At 41.2% G+C, this 20,944-nt stretch overlaps 1 protein-coding gene across 8 annotated transcripts in view; it reads right to left on the minus strand.

Moving 5' to 3' along the window:
* Positions 1-20,944, minus strand: part of ALKBH3 (alkB homolog 3, alpha-ketoglutarate dependent dioxygenase) — a 68,761-nt gene that overhangs the window by 38,910 nt on the left and 8,907 nt on the right. For all 8 annotated transcript variants that reach the window (XR_003610550.2, XM_028111177.2, XM_028111172.2 and 5 more), the window contains exons 7-8: positions 20,545-20,633; positions 14,838-15,047 (exon numbers count right to left, since the gene is read on the minus strand). Coding sequence is in view for 7 of the 8 variants with exons in the window: in XM_028111177.2 (XP_027966978.1) it covers positions 14,838-15,047; positions 20,545-20,633 (299 nt within the window). In the remaining variant the exon portion in view is untranslated. The remainder of the gene's footprint in view (positions 1-14,837; positions 15,048-20,544; positions 20,634-20,944) is intronic.

Raw genomic sequence — 20,944 nt, forward strand, 5'->3', positions numbered from 1 at the left:
AAGTGATGTTCAACAGAGCCGTGTTTCACTTTATGTTCCTAAGATCTTTTTTTTTTTTAAGATTTTATTTATTGATTTGACAGAGAGAGAAACAGTGAGAGAGGGAACAGAAGCAGAGGGAGTGGGAGAGGGAGAAGCAGGCTTCCCGCGGAGCAGGGAGCCCGATGTGGGGCTTGATCCCAGGACCCTGGGATCATGACCCGAGCCGAAGGTAGACGCTTAACGACTGAGCCACCCAGGTGCCCCTAGTTTCTATGTTCCTAAGATCTGAATTTTTCAAATGAGAGAAAGCCTCAGGTTGCTCTTAAACATACATTCAATATAACCTTTAATTGTACCTAAAAGCAGAAGAGGGAGATTCTTCACTTGGGATAGAGCTACTCTTGATCAGTCCCCAAAAGAGAGCGATACCCAGGGCACCCACTGGTATCATCACTTTGCTGCTTGCTATTTGTCCCCTCCAACATCCTTGGCTCAGAAAGTACATTCCTAATCTGCAGGAGATAGAAAAGAGGGCAAGGGATTCTACTAAGGCAACACAGAGCTCACAAATGTGTCCTTCTGAGGTCAGAGTGCCAACAGACCCCAGAGCCACCCTTTAACTTAACCAAGACACACAAAGACTTTTCCCACTTAGAAAGCAGATAAAAGGCCAGGGGAGCTCACGGGGCTATGCATAAAGGCCCAAACTGATAAATGGATAAGCAACGCTGGAAGCAAGGGTCAGACTGTAGATGAGTGCATTCACAGCCATTAAGCATGGTTAAGTTACCAAAACACGGCTCTGTGACCCTTTTGATTTACTCAGGTCTTTCTTCAAAACAAAACAAAACAGAACACACCCCTAAAAAAACATGGCTTAGGATAAAATTTTCCATCCATGATCCCAGTTTAAAAGAGGCTTTTTAGGGGCGCCTCACTGGCTCAGTCAGTAGAGCATGTGACTCTTGATCTCAGGGCTGTGAGTTTAAGCCCCACATTGGGCATACAGCTTACTTTTTATTTTTTTTATTATTTTTTTAATTTTCCATCTTTACCATTTTTTAAAAAGATTTTATCCATTTATTTGAGAGAGACAGAATGAGAGATAGAGAGCACGAGAGGGAAGAGGGTCAGAGGGAGAAGCAGACTCCCCGCTGAGCAGGGAGCCCAATGCGGGACTCGATCCCGGGACTCCAGGATCCTGACCTGAGCCGAAGGCAGTCGCTTAACCAACTGAGCCACCCAGGCGCCCAGAGCTTACTTTTTAAAGAGGCTTTTTAGGGTCACAATCAATCTACAGGGTGGGTTTTGTTGTTGATGGTTTTCCACACGAAATTTCACAAGTAGATGAAAAAGGCAAAAAATATATACTTTTATATTAATTCTGATCAACACTCTCCCCTCCTCCCCAAGGACAGCCAGTTCATTAGAACATGCGACTATGATTCCCAAGGAGTGCTGGGCCTTCCTGAAGTTCTACTCCCACCTCCGCCTCCTGACACAAGCCTATTTGGCTTCCTTTAGAAAAATGGTTATTAGGGGAAAAAGTCTGGGTATATCTGTCATTCTGTCATTACTAACCATTCAACAGACAGGAAACCTAAACATGTCTGTTTTCATTGGAAAGGTAACTTCACATTTTATAAGCTCTATGTAGATTTTTCATGTAACTGCTCCTTTCTTGTCCTAAAAAGGTGTCTTAGAAATTACAACCAACAATCAATGCTTGAAAATGAGCAGCAGCAGAGTTTTTCTCTCTACAGAATAAAAGTGACAAAAGTTCACTAAAGTAAATGACACATGGAAATTACTGGTTCGATGCCTGCCTTCCTCCTCTCTGATAAACTCCACGAACAGAGGACTATGTTGTCTTGCCCTTTTGAAATATGCTCGGTGCCCATCACACACATCAATAAATATGTGCTGAATGAGGAAGAGCACCAAGAAAACATAATCCTATCATCCAGAATTCATGCAATGCATGTACAGGAAACTTTCTATATATAAAATTATGTACTCTACATTTTGAACATTATATTGTGAGCATGTTTTTGCGTCTCAAATGTATGGTATTTCAGAAATGGGGTTACATAATATTCCTTTATATGAACATATCCTTCCTTCTTTAAACTTGCAAATATTTTTTGACCACCGTTATGTCAGGCACTGTGCTAATGCTAAGAATGTAGCAATGAGGTACACACTGCTGGACACTGAGATTTTAATATACCAGTACGGCTTTAAAAAAAAGAAGAAAGGAAAGGAGAAAGGAAAAAGGGAAAAGGGAAAAGGGAAAAGGGAAAGGAAAGGAAAGAAAGAAAGAAAGGCTACTACAAGTAGATCCCGGGCAAAACATTCCTGAGTATTTTTCTAAGGATATATTCTCAAAAATGGAATGTCTGGATCCAAGGATATGAACTTTAAAGCAGTCTGACTTAGAGTAGCAAACTGTTTTAAGAAGGTTGTGACAATTTATAATTCCATCAGGAAAATACTACAGTACCTACCTTCTAGTCACATCACCAATACTGAACATTACCAACTGACAATGATGAAAAAAAAATTTAGGGGAAAAGTAACAATTCATTATTCAAACAGAGAGTTCTTTAACTACTAACCCGGTTCAACATTTTTTCACAGGCCTATTGGCTGTTTGCATTTATTGTATTGTGAATTCTGTGTTCACGTTCTTTGTCCACTGTTCTACAGATGTTAGTATTTTTCTTATTGATCTGTAACCACAGACAGTGAGATATTTACTCTTTGTCCTACTATCTGCAAATACTTTTCTCATTTGCTATTTGTCCTTTAACTATGTTGATATTTAACACAGAGTAGCTCAAAAACTTTCAGAGTCAACTCTGACCTTTGGTTCTCCTTCATGGTTTTTATGCTTAGCAAGTCTTCTCTCATATGGGGGAAGTTAAATATACAATTGCATTTCCTTTCTGGTTAACAAAAAAAAAAAGGTTTACATTTTTTTAGATTTAACTCTTCACCTGAAATTTGGCTTCCACCCACCCCTCCCCTGCCCCAAGGCTTCTTTTTATAACATTTTCCAAATACTTAAACCAAGGCATCCTGCCAGACTTTTTGGACAGGATCAACCACAGCGTATGCTGCCCAGGTGCCAGGCATGTTAGGAACTATATGTACATCATTGCTAATGCTCACTACAACCCTGTAAGGGAGGTGATATTTTCCATCTTATCATAAGCAAAGGGAGCTGAAGGGAAAGCACATCTCTAAGGCAGAAGGCTGGCAGGAGGAAGGCAGGGCTAGTATTTGGACTTAGATTGCCTAGCTCTAAAGCTTATATTCTTTCCACGATATTGTGTTCTCCAAAGTGGACTCTATGCCTTCTGAAATTCCGTAACATTTCCTGTCCTAATTACATAGTACCCCGACTGACCTGTTAAGGGTCACAAACACCAGCAAGTAGCATAAATGAGGAGTGCGGGCAGGATGCAATGCAGTGGGGAATGGGGATCATGGAGAACCAGAGAGCATGGGGCCTGCAGACGGTGTAGCTCTAGCTCACTGTTCCCTCAGGGTTGTCTTGATTTTCTGGGTTTTCCAGGGAAGCTGATAAATGGGATTTTTATGTGAAATCTCCTGAGTTATAAATTTTGGCAAGTAACTGAATCTCTTTAAAAACACTGAGCAGTATAAACAAGTCTGAGAACCAGATTCACTTCAAGAGCTGCCCAACTGTGCTGCTGATGGACCCATCATGACTCCTCTTATGCCCACGTCTTGTCATCCTATCTGGCCTGGAAGTTCCCAATCGAAGCCAGTTGTCATCTGCTGGGGTCCTCTGATCCTGCTTTGCCATTCCACACAGTAGTGCCTGATAGAAAGCTCAGGACACATATACAATTTCAAGTATATATTCTTAATCTCAGTGACCCAACTCAAGCAGAAAAGGCCATTCAAAGCAAAATATACTTCCAAATTAATGATCTCAATTTACAGTGAGACATTTGATTTTCCAACTCATCTTTGATCCTCCTAAAAGTAGATGAGCTTATTTAGAAAATTTCCATCATTTTACTAAGATGTTGATGAAAACAAAACACAAATGACCAGAAAGAACAAAGTAGGAGTCTGCTACCTGTTTCTCATTTCCTGAGCTCTCAGGAAGCGCTTGACATGCAGTAACTATGGTTGGTTTCTGCACTGGAGGCATCAGGGAAGGCTTCAAGGCTACAGTGGGTCCTTGAATCCTGGAGAGGACTTCAGTTAACGAGAAGGAGGAGCGCGAGTGTTAAGGGAGAGCAGAGAGATGATCTCATGGAATGGTGCAATCACACAGGGAACAACAAGACACCAAAGTAGGCTGGGCATAGATTATGTAAAGATTTGACAGTCTGACTAAGGAGCTGACATTTTATCTTTTGTTCCAGTAGGAGCAAAGAAAGGCTTCTGAGTTGGAAAACAAAGTGATGAAAGCAGTGAGCTCAATCTTGGCTCTCTGCTCCTCTTTAGCTATTCTCTTGCTCTGAATGATGATGTGCGACTCCACAGCTTTCCATATTACCTACATTATTAGTTCTAACTCAATTCAACAATCAGTTATCGAAGCCACGCTGCGTAAGTGATTTAACAGTGTGCTTCAGCCACCTCGTCCGTACAACGGGGATAATAGCAATATCGACTTCGTGGGATTGCTGGAGGGCTGAATATAAAGCACTTAGAACAGGGACAGGCACCGAGTCAGCACTACACATTTGGTATTTATCATCATCACTTTCCTGTTGTTGTTCTGACAATTCCCAAGTGATGCTTCTAGCACAAGCCTGTCATCTGAACCGCAGACCGAGATAGCCAGTGACCCACTTCCCCCTGGAAGTCTCAGGCCTCTCCAACCTACCACGCAGAAGGAACTCTTGATTCCATCTACAAATCCTCCTTAAACAGGACCACAATCGAATGCAAAAATCCCTGCTCCTCTTCCAGCTAAGTAAACAGCACTTCTATCCAACAACTACTCAGCCAGAAACCTGGGTCATTCTAGATTCTTACCCTCGTATCTAAAATATTACTGGCAACTTCTATTGGTGCACCCTCAAACACACACCTCAAGTTCATCCACTTCTCTTCACCCCCACTGCCACCACCTTGGTCCGAACCAGCAGTCCACCACTGGGTCTCCCACCCTCTATTCAGTCTCCTACTCTTGCCTCTCCTCAAACTATTCTTCACACAGCAGCCCAAGTGATCTTTTCAAAATATAAACCAGATCATGTCATAACCTCATTTATTCCTACTGAACTCAGAATAAAATCCAAACTCAGAGCTCTAACTACAAGGTGTAATTTCTCTCTGTTCATTTGATTACTGTCTAGCTCCTAAGACCTCTATGAGGGTGGGCCCCATATTTGCCATGTTCACTGCTATCTCCTCTGGGTTGAGCATAAGCCCTGATACACAGTAAGTGCTCAATTAGTCTTTGTGCGACAGAGGGGAGAGGGGACAGAGAGCGCGACCTGTTCCTAAAAATATCTGGCATCTGGGTATCAGATAGAACGGAGAGAGAAAAGATGGGAATTAAAGACATTTTAGTATTTTATTTTTTTAAAGATTTTATTTATTTGAGAGAGAGAGTGAGAGCACATGAGAGGGCGGAGGGTCAGAGGGAGAAGCAGACTCCCTGCTGAGCAGGGAGCCCGATGCAGGACTCGATCCCGGGACTCCAGGATCACGACCTGAGCCGAAGGCAGTCGCTTAACCGACTGAGCCCGCCAGGCGCCCGACATTTCAGTATTTTAGACATGTGGTAAACAGAGCCTGGGATAAAGATGGTCGCTAGGAGAGGGATGAATTCTTCAGACATTTCAAGAACAAATCATTAAGATTTGGGAACTGAAATACTTAAGAGAACAGGGAAGAACTAAAAACAACTTACATGTGGGGAGCCTGGGTGGCTCAATCAGTTGAGTGTCTGACTCTTGATTTTAGCTTGGGTCATGACCTCAGGGTCATGAGCCCTGCGTTGGGCTCCATGCTCATCAGGGAGTCTGCTTGGGATTCTCTCTCTGCCCCTCCCCCACTGAAATAAATAAATAAATCTTAAAAAAATTAAAAAATAAAAATAACTTACATGTGAACCTGACCAAGAGAACAGTGGTATCGTGAACATAAACGGACTTATCAGCAGGTGGAACTGTGGAGTTTTCTGAGAGAATAATAAATCTGATTTTATAGTTTCAGGTTAGAAGTCACATGTGCTATTATAAGTGGAAGTGTCCCTCCCCCACAAATAAATAAATTAGTGGAAATGTCCCGTGAACACATACAACTGATGACCTGAATTTGAGATAAAAGGCTGGAGATAAGAGATTCAGAAGTCACTCTACCTATAGACGTAACAGTTGAAGCCATAAGAACAAATGAAATCATGTTTATTAGCTTACTCAACCAAAACACACACACACACAGTACTAAATAATGGGGACATAAGACAGAAATGGACCTTGCCCATGTGGCATTTATAATCTATAGCCAGTTCATAATCTCTTAAAAACTAATTTAAACAAAGATAACAAAATTAAAGATAACCTGGAATGTCCATATTGTCGGGGTGAATGTAAAGGAAAAATCCTTAAAGGAGGCAGGGAAATAGCAATGAGAAAAGTATGAGAGTAGCTAAATAACACAGCATTCCAGCTAGGGAAGGCAGCTGAGAGACGGCTGAGTTTCACGCAGAGGTGATGGATACAGGGACCAATACTACAAGGAAGAACAGAATGATGATTGAGAACAGGTTCTTTCAGACAATGGCATCTGTATATCATTAGCAAAGTGGTGGGGATGGATCTACAGAGCAGGTGCTTCAAGAGTCAGTTCAGTTGCAAAGAAAGGGAAACTGCAGACACAGAAAACTTATTCCGGAATTTGTGCCTCAAAAGCAAGCAAAGAAAAAACCACCCCAGATGTAAGAATGTCTGCAGAGTCAAGCAAAGGGTTTTCTCAAGATGGTAACAGACATTAAGGGATTTCCCTAGGTCTCTGGTCCAAGGATCAGATACACGGTGCAGCTGCTGCCTGACAAGTATGCAGACCGAAATGGTCATTGAAAACCGAATGTCAACCCATGCTACAGCCATGTAACCTGCCGAGGGCCAGCTGTCCTTTTACTTGCCCTACCTCCCAAATTACGACTGCCAATAATGTCTCCCTCTCTGCTTTTTAAAAGATTTATTTGAAAGGGGGAGGGAGAGAGAGAGAGAGAGAGAGAGCGAGCGAGCACATACACGTGCCTGGGGGGAACACAGAGAGAGAATCTTCAGGCAGACTCCCTGCTGAGCGCGGAGCCCAACACAAGGCTCAATCTCACGACCCTGAGATCATGACCTGAGGTGAAATCAAGAGTCGGAAACTTAACTGACTAAGCTACACAGGCGACCCTCCCAACTTGCTTTTTTAAAGATTTCTTCTCAGCTTGTTTTCCCTATCAGATTGTGGGGTTCCCTTGCCCTTGGGAACCTGGCAGGCTTCTAGACTGCTTCATGGATCATCTAACTTGCGGCTATATTTAGACTGCAAAGTTGTTCCTATAGCGCTGGTACAAGAACACAGCTGGACTTACTCTTTACAGTGGTAACATGTTTTTTTAATCTGACATAAACAAAATGTATTAGTTATGGAAATTATGGAAAAAGAATAAAACTAGGACCCCACAATGTCATCTCTAGTTATTATTCTGCTGACTCGAACCACACTTTAAATGATGGCATCCTCAATATCGATCCTGAAATACATTACTTTAAAAAAGAGAAGCAGGGGCACCTGGGTGGCCCAGTCGTTAAGCGTCTGCCTTTGGCTCAGTTCATGATCCCAGGGTCCTGGGATCGAGCCCTGTATCGGGCTCCCTGCTCCGGGGGAAGCCTGCTTCTTCCCTCTCCCACTCCCCCTGCTTGTCTTCCCTCTCTTGCTGTGTGTCTCTCTGTCAAATAAATAAATAAAATCTTTAAAAAAAAATTAAAAAATAAATAAAAATAAAAAGAGAAGCAGCTGTTTCTGAAATGAGATCTGCTAAAGTAAAAGGCTGGCTGGAAAAATATAGATTTGAAATCACTGAGGTTATCTGTTCAAAACAGGTCTATACTCATTTGCCACATACACATCTTTGGGTTTTTAATCCAACTCTTTCCTGATATTTGACACTGATTTGGCATGAAAGGTTCTGATAAGGTAAGTGAGGACAGTAAATAAGCATGAGGGACTGGCATGGGTGATGGACCATCCTATACCAGGGATGCCCAGTGATCTCAAAAGTTCAGTAAGTCAGGACCTCACCCAAGGTCTTGCCTGGGAGGTCTGGGCAGTTGTTCAATGCAAGAGAGGCTCTCTCTGTAGGCATCGAAAACTTAGCACTGGGGACCAGACTAGCATGAGAACTCCTGCCTTTCCTTCTGGACAGAAACACGTAGAAAGGCAAACAGAGGGAAATGCTGTTGACAGTGTCTATTGTTCAGACTTGTTGTCAACATAGTCCCGGGGGCAGTGTGGGAGCAAGAAGTTACTGAATTTCAGCAAAAATAAACCTGGCTTTCCCCTCACTATTACAGTCCGTCTAGCAACACCGAATGTGCTTTTGAAGCCAGAAGGCTTAATGTAATAATGATTCCATTCTTGGTAATAGAAATGCAACTTAAAGGAACTGCTATCTCGAAAGAGCACGCACCCAAGACTGCAGCACCAGAAACAAATGCTCTCCAGGTCTGACATCCAGCTGACCCCAGCCCCCAGCAAAAGTGCAGGCTTCTCCAGTCATCCATCAAAACCACATAACTCATTCCCAAAACCATTCTTAGATGTGACCTGATCAGACATAATTCCCCCCACTCTCTCCCTCCTGTACCCTTCCACGGTGTCCTCCGGAGTTCCCATTCAGTGATGAGCAAACACCCCTAGATCTCCAACCTCACGTGCTCTGAATGTTCCCTTGACTTGCGTGTCCTAATTGAAACCTTGCTATCTCCAGGATTCCAAATCCCTGAAGCTCTCTCATGTGGAAAGTGATGGTGTCTTTCACATCCAGCCAGCCAGGAGATACTAGGCATTAACACTTTCAGAGGCATTCCCATGCCTCTCTTAAAAATCCCTGCTCCTCTGAGCTCATATCATTGAATCTGTTCACCTCTGTCCTTCTCTGCCTTGGTCCCAAGTATGCACGAGGTATAACAAGCTCTTAATTGGTCTCTTGGCTTCCATGCGTGCTTTCTAGTCCAGGCTCCACATAGCAGCAACTGACTTTGTAAAATTATCCAAGAGATCATGTCACTCTTCTGCTTCACACATTTCAGGCTTCTTAATGTGCATAAAATCTGCTCCTTCCTGAGGCTCATGAGCCTCTGCATGATCTGGCCCCTGCCCACTCTCCCTATCTCATCACTTGCTCTGCTTCTCGACTGCTCACTCTACTCTGGTGTGGGGCCTGCTTCTCCTTCCTCAAATTCACGAAGCCCTCTTCTGCCCCAGCCAAGCAGTCATCTGCCATGAAAACAGCACTTGGGAAAGAGGAGAACATCATCAGAAGGCTTAAGAATAGTTCCTTAGGAGTATGGCAAGGGGAGAAAAAATTCTACCACTGGGACACAATTTTAAAAAGTCAAGTTTGGAAGCAGACCCCATTCCTAAACATGGCACATGCAAATATGATGAATCACTTTAGAAAAGGTTGTTCTTCCAAGACTAAAAGGACTGTCAGTGGCACTACAAAACCGGGCCGTCCTTGGCAAAAATTAATTCTTCCCAGTGGCAGTCAGGGCATGGATTCCAGCTGAGACAAGGCCCCAAGGCAGCAAATGATGATTCCAGCTCCCACAGGATTTCACGTCTGAAGATAACTCAAGTCCTACCAGAACTACTCAGCTTTATGGGCTCAAACATGTACATTTTCATTTACCCACCCACTCACTCACATTCTCCAAACCATTAAATGGCCCTAGAGACAGGAGCTCAAAAACTCAGTAACCGTGCCTGGTCCATAGGCTACTTCACCCTCCCCGAGTCTCCCTTCTATTCCCTCAATGAACGCCATTTCACAGGCCAAAGGAATCTTGGGATTTGGGCTTCCCTGCCATTCATTTCCTTTTCCAATTTCCAAATCTGAAAAGTCACTGTGGCATCTATCATTTTTAAGAGCTTAAAAATTCACTTAGTGCAACAACTTCGCTCCCATAAAGTAGCTACCAGTTATCACCCCATTTACAAAAAAAGAAGAGAGTATAAATGAGGTGGATAGGTGCTTTTTGCCAATATCAGTGACAGAAACAGCAAATAAAAACTGATTTTCTAGATTTCATTTAGGGATGTATTAAAAAGACAATGGTTATCAACAATTTCTTTCCGGTATTTTCTGTAACTTCTCAAAACAGACGCTGTAATCAGAAGAGGAGCTGATTAAGAGATATGGATGACTGGACCAGCAGCAGTGGGGTGCTGGCTGAGGCGGAGGTTCAGTCATTACTCCGTGAAATACTGCCCCGTGTAGTTTATCCAGCTTTCAAATTTAAGCTAGTCAGTATTATAGCATTTTGGATTCTAATATCCTCATTTCTTCTAAAGTCCTGAAAAAATATCAGGATTTATGATCAAACTGAACTTTTCATACTCCACTCTTCCAAGGAGTGGACGAAAAAAAAACAATGAGCAAGATAGGTACTAGGAACTCCAAGTCACTGGGAGCTCTCAGAGCCTCCACCATTGGAAGTGGTTTTACAACCATCTCTTCTGGTCCTCTGAACAGGGTCCGCATTCTTCAGAAGGTGCTAGAGAGATAAGTGGCTTGAGAAATGCTGAATTTGCCTCAACTCACCAGCCTGAGGTGGACAGAAGCCCTTCACATTTTCAGGATTCAGGGGATGAAGGACAGAGCTTATCCATGGGTAACGTGCTAGAAGAACAAGGCTTCTGGCATCTAAACCTCCAGCACATCACAAACTTCCTGCTATTATCTAATATCCCCCCAACTCAGCCATCACTGTTTCCATGGTAACCGACAGAGAAATAGCAGCCTGCCAAATGGCTTTTGTAGTTCCTTTTCCAGCTTGCTTTTCAGTATAGAACTAAAGCTAGCTGGGAAAAGAACCAGACTAATCTTTATAGCAGGGACACGATGCATTTTGGAAAATACAACTGGGTCTGGGACAAGGAGCATAGACAAACTTTAATGAGCCCAGCTTGAAAGAATAAAAAAAGGTTCTTGGTTTCTAAAAAAGTGTCCACTGAAGTATATTTGGTAAGCTTTACTTTTGTCTTGAGATAGTATATCCTGACATTGGCCGGAAGACAGATATGGTGCTATTCAGTGAATGGAACAGCAAGATCAGGCAAGTTTACTCGGCCACCAAGTACCTTGTTATCATTAAAGGAAACGATAATTTATGCTACAGTCAAAATGAATGGGAAGGAGTTGACTGGCTTGGACTAGAGGATAGTGAAGAAGGTTCAGCATCTTGGAGGGGTGAACCATTCAGCCCAGGGACGACGCCCGCATGAAGCCAGCTGAGCCAACTGCACGAATCAGGGGAGCACTCATACTTAGGAAACAAAGACCTCCTTGCCATCTCAGCACAGGGAGAAACTGCTAGGAACGCCGTGTGTAGAACTGGGGCGGTTTTCAGAAGACCAGCAGCTACAGAGACCTGCCAAAGGTGCCAGACAGTACAACAAACAGTGGCCGCAGGGGTGGGGGGATGGCAGGTAACAAAACCAGTGGCCCCAAACAGATGCTTTTCTGTCTCCAAACTGCATACCTGAATAAAGTACACAAGTCTCATGACTCTTCTCCGTCACTTTTCGGATGAGAAACTTTGACTCAAGTCAAACAAGTATTTAGCTTCTCTTCTGATAGGTTAAAACGAACCGGATTTTGAAAAAGACTCCCTCCCACAACCTCTAACATACTCTGAATGTCTTGCTGACAAACGTGAAAATTACAGCCTATAGTGGCATACTAAGTTAGGTTCCTAAGAGTTTCCTGACAGAAAGTCAGACTCCTACAAATTCCGCACAGAAGACTAACGTAATTTATACTTTTTAATTTATGCTTTTACCTTGAGTTGTATGAATCATGAGTCATGTTCTCAGAGCGCTCACCGACCGGAGTTTAGAAAGAAAAGTAGACACAGATTTTCAAAAACCATTTCCTTTCAATCCTTCAGGAAAGGGATCATTATAATAAAATAGAGATGATGTATTCTAATATGCATTTCTAAGGCTGTCAACTCAAAGAAAGGCTTCTGTACTTCTGGTTTAGCTAGATTTGTGGAGTCCTAGATTTTGGGATCTGTTAAAGAAACCTGAATGAGTCCTTCCAAAAGTTTAAACTTGGGTCTTGTTTACCCAAGAATGGAACTTACAGGTTCTGAGGGGGGGGAAAGCCATTTTTAAACTGTATTCAGTAATGTGTGATGATAATTTCCAATACATTAAGCTTCAATTTTCCCATCTTAAACAAAAGCCAAAATTGAAGGGATATACAATTATATCAAACTCAAGTCATAGTTTAGATTATGCAGGAAGCCAAGACTTAAGAGTCAATAGCCAGAGGTACGGTACTGACACCTTTATATTTCCTCCCAAATCTGTTTCCTCAGCCAACTTTGTTTCAAGATCTCAGGTGAATTTTCTTACTTAGGAGGTCTATATTTTTATTAAATCAGCCATCATAGGTATAGCGCAGATTCTCTTGCCACTGGCAAATAATTACAGGGACGGTACCATGTTTTCTGGTATTTCATGGCCTGTGCTTTCACTATACTCATCAAAATAAACTGTAAGAAGCCTTGAGAAGATAAAGCTTCAGTATGGGCAGTCTCCCTCTTAAACCGGGATTTTGTTCCAAATGGTTGCCTTCAAGGCTGTGTGGCAGTTGTATTATCCATCCACTCATGAACAGAAGTCAGGTATATTACCAAGAAATAGCTCTTGGTCGCCATGAATAATGTTTTTATATGAGAAAATGAAGACCTTCAGCTGCCTGGAGGGGATATAGAATGGGGGTATTCTGGGCACCAGAATACTGCTAATGCTTAACAGCTGGAAACTGCTTCTACAGTAAAACTAATTATCCAGAAAGCATGCTTTGGGAATCCTTAGGCTTCAAATCTATAAATAGGCCGAAAATGTTTTTAAAAGGGTGGTGGTGGTGGTGAATGGATGTTGTAAAGAAACAGTAACCGAACACTTAAATACCCGGTAACAAAGAAAGTAACGCCAAGAACAGAGAGGCTAGGATTACATTAAACATTATCCTGCATGTAGCACAGCTTATGTGCTGGTCAGAGAGGAGGAAGGAAAACTCCCGTAGGAAGGCAAAGCACCAGCATGTGCTAGGTAATAAGCTCCAGGAGGGAAAAGGTGACTTCATCTCACTCAGTCGTTGCGACAGCCCCAGCTCCCACGATCATGCCTGACAAAAAGTTGGTGTTCCTTATGCCTGGCTTGAGAAGAGGATCTGAACTTAAAAATGAGACACATGGTGTTTCTCTGCTATTCACATAACAGGAGTCTTCCTTCCCAAGGGCAGGATGAATTTTTCATAGAATTTATTTAACTGGGTTTTAACTCAGTGGAAGCTGCATATAAAAGCATAACCATACCCAAATGTTGGGTTGTCTGCTTCTCAAGTGGTACTCCTGGTATATGAGAAGGCTAATCACCAATGAAACTGTGAAATCTATTCAAAGTGCTCAGGAGTGAGTTCACTCAGTAAGTCTCTGGCAACTGACAATCCCCTGTTAACACATACCAAAGAAAACCTAATCAATGGAAATTATACCAACAAAAGCTGCTTAATGGCGTAAATGCAAAAATAAAACAATATGCTTCAAAATACCATGCTTGGAAACCGAAATACATGTCAGGAAAATAGCCCAGTCCATTAACTATGTTCTTAGAAGCAGCGTATCTGATGAAGAACAGACATGAGCACTGACACACTATTTGGTCTGGATTAGGTCATATTCTAAACACAGCCTTATAAGCCTTTCCACACTGACTGGGTCTGCTTTAATGTTATTAGCTAAATGATCAGGAACCTTGGCAAGAAAAAGACACGAAGTTAATAAGATAATCTGGTTGAGGTTTGCTCTTTTGAGTGCCTACTATCCTTCTATCTATCTTAGTTCTAAGGTCCTATACTTTTTTGATTTAAGAAAATTAACAGTCTTTGTGTCCCTCAAATGTCATGTAATACAGGTAAAAGCTGGGACGGAAAACTAAAGTTATTATGTAGTTTAGTCACTGCTTCTCCACTTGAACTTGGACAGACCACCACCTCTGATATTTTGGCTTGAATTTCCTCTTTCTGAAAGAATTACAGGTTCATCTGTGTTTCAGAAGATGGCTCAGAAGGCAATGAAGATGCTCACAATGTTCCCTCACAGAAAAGAGGCAGAAGACTTACGTACAATAAAGGCTTTTTCAGGGGCATCTTCCTCACACCACCTTCCTTTCCCATCTCGCATCTGCTAGCTTGAGCCTTCCCTTTATAAGCCCTCCTTCACAGCATCTATCATAATTCCAATTATTTCAATAATTAGTAATAGCTGTCTATCCCCTGTATCCATGAGGACAGGGATTGTGTCTGTTCGTGTCAACCCAACGGAAACAGGCCCCCGGCACTGGGCACAAGGCAAGCAGTTTCTGTCGGGTAAGTAAACGAATGAACGAACGAAGGGAGTACAAAGTTAACCATGGGGGAGGCAATCAGTTGAAAACGTTTCAAAAATAAAACACCTACTCCTATTCTCTAAATCTGAAAACAGGAGCTTCTGAGAGCCCTACTTTTTTCACAATTAGAAGGCAAGAAAAACATAAAAAAAGAGAAAGAGAATACTCACTGGTGGTGGCTTCCTTCTCATCTCAAAACTGCGTGTGGCACCAAAGCTCAGGGAAGCGATGACGGGACATCTCCCTAGGGAAGGTTCGTCGTCACTATGCCAGTCGACACTGTCCTTCTCACTTCGGTAAAGATTGCAGAGCAAGGAGTTGAAGGTATGGCCGGTGTTCTCTTCGATCTGGTCCTTCAGTGTGCGCAGCACAGGGTGCCACTGCGATCAGGAGGCCAAGAAAAGGGGCAGAGATGGTTCACATCAGATACAAGGTGGCAGCCACAGGTAAAACAGAAGGAGGCGTAAAATGAGCCATGTTCTAAACAGGGGCGTGGAATAAGCAGAACACTGGGAATGCGACAGCCATGGGCAAGAAGAGTCAATTCCCTCCATTATTTCTATTTCAATGCAAGCTGACCCCCACAGTTTTACTAAGGTATTAAACTTGGTCTAGGAATGTCATGAAGACCAACCCTCTCTACGCATCTCCACCTTCCCGTGTAAAATACACGACCCTCGGAAGGCAGTGACTGTCATCACATTCTGTTGGTCAGGAAGGAGGTAGGTGGAGCGCGGAGCCCGGCCTGCCGCCCCAGCCGACGGGCTGCCAGGAAGTTGGCAGGTTCAGACTGAAGTCTGAGGAGCGAAACAACTTTCCTGCTGGGTGGCCCTCTGTTCACTCAACTCCTATTTTATCGTGAATGACAGAATTGCTTTTAAAAGAAGATATTATTTCCAGAGTGGCTAACTTCCTAAAAATAGAACCTAAGGGAAAAAACCTTCTACAGAACAGAATCACAACATGGCCTTGACTACTACACAGGCTGTGAGCTACAGAAGACTTAAACAGATACCACGGCCCTGCCTCCTGAGCTCCTGGTTCACTTACACCATTTATATCTGGGATTCACGTCTTGCCACATACACTATAGGAAGCTATGACCCGACCTTAGGTTGTAGTCGGGAGCTACAATCAGCATAACTTGTATTAGTTCTTGTTAGAATTCTGTCCTTCCTCCAAGAAACCTCAAGTACTTTACAGAGCTTCCTTTTATGACAGTTATTCTCACATCCCTATCAAAAATTGAGGACCTCAAAGAACTTCTGTTTATATGGGTTACAGCTATGACGTTTATCCTATTAAAAATTAAAACTTAAAAAAGTTAAACTATTGGTTAATTCATTTAAAAAATACGAACACGTGATGTGTTAACATAAATACTATTTTACAAAAAATAACTCTATTTTCCAATACAAAAAACTGGCAAGAAGACTGGCATCGTTTTGCAAATCTCTTTACTGTTTGGCTTCACTGAAGAGGTGATTCTCACATCTGCTTCTGCATTTAGTCTGTTACAATATGTTGTTTTTGTTGAGGTATATGAAGAAAATTGGCTTCACATGAATATGTAGTTAGAAAAGGACAGGAGTCTTTTCCAGCCTTTCCAAATAATTGTGGATACTCTTTGCTATTACACCAAAACTCAACAAGTACTAGTTGCAGTGTGGAATCGGAAACCATATCAACAAACTTCTGTTATATTCTCTTACATTTCAATCTACTGGTCCCGCTTGCACTTTGAATGAGTCTTTTAATCTTTTATGATTCCGTAACATCAAGCGTTGGTCATGTGGAAAATATTGATCCAATGAGTAATGCAGACTGACATTACTGTTGACACATTTCATTATACAATTTTAAAAAACCGTATCCATTAATATTACCACTGATCTCATCAGAAAAGACTAAGTAATAGAAAGAGGTCAGGATCAAAGGGGCGGATATGACTTTCCACAATTCTAATTCTCTTGAAAACCCAACTTTTATAAGTAACAAATCCTATCCATTGTTTTCCTTGAAGGGACCCTCACTTCATTTATTTATGAGAAAATGTCTACCAATCAAGCCTGAATAACTACAGTTTGTCTGCTAGTTGTTCTTCCAAACAAAAATGGTCCATGATAAAAGTAGCTTAAAGAATCACACAAGTGTTTTGCCTTGACAACCATCACACTTGGCTTGTAGCAGCAGTGCTTTATGCATACTTTCCATTTCATCAAACTATTAAAGAGACATGAACTCAAATACTGAGATTTAATAAAACTAATAATGTTTACTGCTTTGAGGAATGTTCTTAAAATGAAACCAGCCTTTTTTTTTTTTTTTTTTTTAATTTTAACTGGAAGTGCATGGTGGTGAAGAATACCATGATTACTAGCATAGTTTGGTGACAATGACCTGATTAATGCTCAGGCACCAGAAGTTTTTTGTTTTTATTTTTTTTATTTTTAACCAGAAGTTTTTTATCCACCATTATTTCCGTATCATCAGTGCAAATTCAACATAGTGAAAATGTTATACACTCCTAGTATTATTATAAAAATAGTTTTGACCTGTACACTACCCAAAAGGACTTTGTGGACCCCTCCAAGGATCCACCAATTCTACTTTAAAAACTTACCTTAGAGAACACCTTCAAAGTCATGTTCTATGTATGGTAGTGAAGGAATACATGTTCAGCAAAGGAAAGCGTAATATTATATCCCATGGCTACTGTCAGGTAAAACTGCCAAGGAAGCATAAGTGGGAATCACTCAGCTTTGCTGTGATGTAGCAATCGTGGTAAACTGGGATTCCTTATTATGGATACTAGCATTACAGTCTAAGCAGAGGATTTTTTAAAATAAACAACAATAACAAACCAAACTTAGATCAGTAAAATAGAAATGTTATTAAACTAACCTATGTTCAAGAGAGTAAATTTCAAAGTGAAATTTCATAATAATGTATTTCCTATTTATTTTATGGCTTTAAGCTTATCTTCACGGAGACAAAGATCAGATGCTAGAATTATACACTTAGCAAGAAAAACAAGAATGTAAAAGAGGAAGATAGCTCTTCTGCAATGTGACTGAGAAACTAATTAGCACTTCCCTGACTTGCTTAGGGACTGAGTACTGTGATAACTCCAAGTTTGCATTATGTTTCTAAGTGGGTATATATTTTTACTGGTTATTTTTGGTGGTGAAGTAAGGAGAAAAAAAAGGGGATAATGAACTAGAGGATTAATTTAGACTCTCCAACCAATACTCTATATACAGATCCCTCAGAACTGAATGTCTAAACTAAAAATTCAGCATCATCTCACTGTTCAGTGAAGACATTCTATCCTTAAAAGACATTTGAGGAAAAGAGTATGAGAAAATATGAATCACAGAAGTGAAAGGACCTATTCAGTGGCTTTTAAAAAGTGTTTTGTGGAGTCTTGGGTACCACAGAGGTGTCTCTGGGATTACAGCAGGAAAAAGGAGAGGTCAAGCTGGTGGGACTCCCAGCCAGTCAAGGCACTTCTTTATTTTCATACATTGGGTCCATATAAGATTTAGTTCAAAAAAGACTAAAAGAAGTTTAATAACCTCTGATTGAATTTGCTCCTGCGCTTTGGGTTATTAAGCTTGAGGTAATAATTTTAAAATTAAACAAGTTAAAATTAAACAAGAACCCCCAACACACATATATACCTTTACAAAATCTGAGAAACAGGCATCTCTTTTGGGTTTTTTTTTCCTTAAAGATTTTATTTATTTGAGAGAGAGAATGAGAGAGAGAGAGCACAAGAGGGGGGGAGCGGGAGAGGGAGAAGCAGACTCCCGGCTGAGCAGGAAGCCCGATGTGGGACTCGATCCCGGGACTCCAGGATCATGACCTGAGCCGAAGGCAGTCGCCTAACCAAATGAGCCACCCAGGTGCCCATCTCTTTTGATTTTGTTCACGATGATATATAAACAAACAAAATAAATCTTTTAGCAAAAAACACAAAGCTAAGAGCCAGCCAAATTCAAATAAAAGAATTCTAATCTTACAACCTTAATATCCAACAAAAAAGCTTGCTTGAATAAATTATGGTATGTACATACAAATTATGGAATACTACATAGCTATTAAATATGATGTAAAAGAGTATTTAATGATACTAAGACACGTTAATGATAGTTAAATGAAACGTAGTATACATAATTGATATTTTCATAGAAAAATTCTCTCTATATAGTTCCCTAAAATGAAAAAAAGTGGGGGGGGGGCACCTGGCTGGCTCAGTTGGTAGAGCATTTGACTCTGGATCTGAGAGTCATGAGTTCAAGGCCCATGTAGGGCACGGAGCCTACTTTAAAAAATAAAAAGACTGGAGCCAAACATCAGGTGGAAGAATTACCCAAAATTTTAATATTCTTCATGCTTATCTGTAGTTTCTAAAATTTTTAAAAATAAATTCACATTACATACATTGTAAGAAAAAGACTGTCATTAAAAAAGTCTTTTGAAGAGTTATCAAAATATCCTCAAAGCATAAGTGGCCACACTATTCAGCATATCTGATGTGCCTTATGTTTATTCTAAAGCAGGGGTTTTTAGCCAAGGGCAATTCTGCCCCCCCAGCAAATGTCTGGCAATATCTGGAGTCATTTCTGGTTGTCCCAACTGGGTGAAGGGTGCTTCTGGCATCTACTGGGTACAAGTCATGGATACTGCTAAACATCCTACAAATCCTACAATGTACAGGACAGCCCCAACAACAAAGAATTATCCAGCCCAAAAACCAGTAATACCAAGGTTGAGAAATCCTATTCTAAAAGATTAACTACAGTGATAGGAAAGAACTTCTTCCCTAGAGCCTGTTTAATCCTCAACTTCTCTGCTATGACTGTTGACAAGAAGGTAAATTAATTCTGACAGAAACATGGCTAGCCATCTGTTGGATTGGTCTAATTCAATTCTCTTCATGTTTCCAAATCAACCTCAGCTATAAAGGGTCTCAGCACTTCCCTGGGTCACATTTTAAATGCAGCCCTACAAACAAAAGCATGGAGCTATCTTCTTGTGTGAAAAAGCCATGTCCCCACTCCCACCCCCGTCAATATTTTGTCCCTAAACATTTTAGTCAAGTGGGAGTTTATTATTACAAATTACTAGAAGCTCTAAAATGTGTCATATTTCTGTTTATCCCTATGTCATAAGTAAAACTCCATTTTCTTCAAAGTCTCGTTCAATAAAGCATAAAATTATTTGCCAAAGACAAGATTCCAAGAAATAAACAGGGAGCTATTTCTTGGACCTTAACTCTATCCTTTGGACAAGCTTAATTTATATACTAGAATCTCCTTGTCTACTGTCATGGAAATTTTTAAAAACAAAAGAAACAGTAGAAATAAGCTAAAGCCACGAAAAGATTTCTAAAGTCTAAGAACTGCAGCCACAGAATGAGTATAAAGTCAACAAGAAAAACACGAGTTTTTTTTTTCACAAATGGCAAAAGAGCCTGAGAAATGGCAAGAGATGAGTTCTGACCTCACTGGCCAGTCATAAGAATTTGGCTCCAAATCAAATGTGTACCAGGCAGGGTGTACACAGAAGGCTATGGCCAGAAAAGCTGGGGAAAGGGGAAGATTTGAAGAAATGGTTCATTTTCCTGAAATCCTTGCGCCCGGTTCCAGTTTATTCCAGCTCCAATTTTTTTCTCATCCTCAGAGTTCATCTCTAGATTAAAAAAACACACCGAGAACGGTAAGCAGAAAGACTCAGTGTTTGAACCCAGAGGATTTTTGGAACTAGGAACCATCATGCAACTCTACAAGATAATATACTGTTATTTTATAGAACTCTACATTTATAGTACATAGTCTATAAAACCATACCAACAACAATATTCCAACATACGTGAGGATTTGGTTCCATAGTGATTCTTGAATAAGTGTAAGGAAGTTCTCCATACCATGCTGTAAGTCTTGGTTGCTTGTAAGTTACATCTAAGAAAGAAAATACAGGGCCTTTGAAATGGTTTAATGCTACTTAAGGTGTGCCTACTGAGTGCCATGCAATGTGCAAGAAACCATGACAAATACAAAGACAGAGTGAAGATGGGCTCTGACCCAGGGTTCCACGTTCTTAGAGGACACGGGATTTCACGAGTAGAATGCGACAGAGCTCAAAGAAAGAAGACAAGAGAAGGTATGTTGGCAGAAACTATAGCAACAAAGGCTCTGAGGTGAGACTATGTGTGACTTGTTTGTGTCAGTGAGGACATAAATAAGAGTGGATTCACACTACAGAACAGTTC

Source organism: Eumetopias jubatus, unplaced genomic scaffold (assembly GCF_037043125.1).
Source record: "Eumetopias jubatus isolate StellerSeaLion01/CBP00866 unplaced genomic scaffold, mEumJub1_p1.0 scaffold_13, whole genome shotgun sequence".
Lineage (NCBI taxonomy): Eukaryota > Metazoa > Chordata > Mammalia > Carnivora > Otariidae > Eumetopias > Eumetopias jubatus.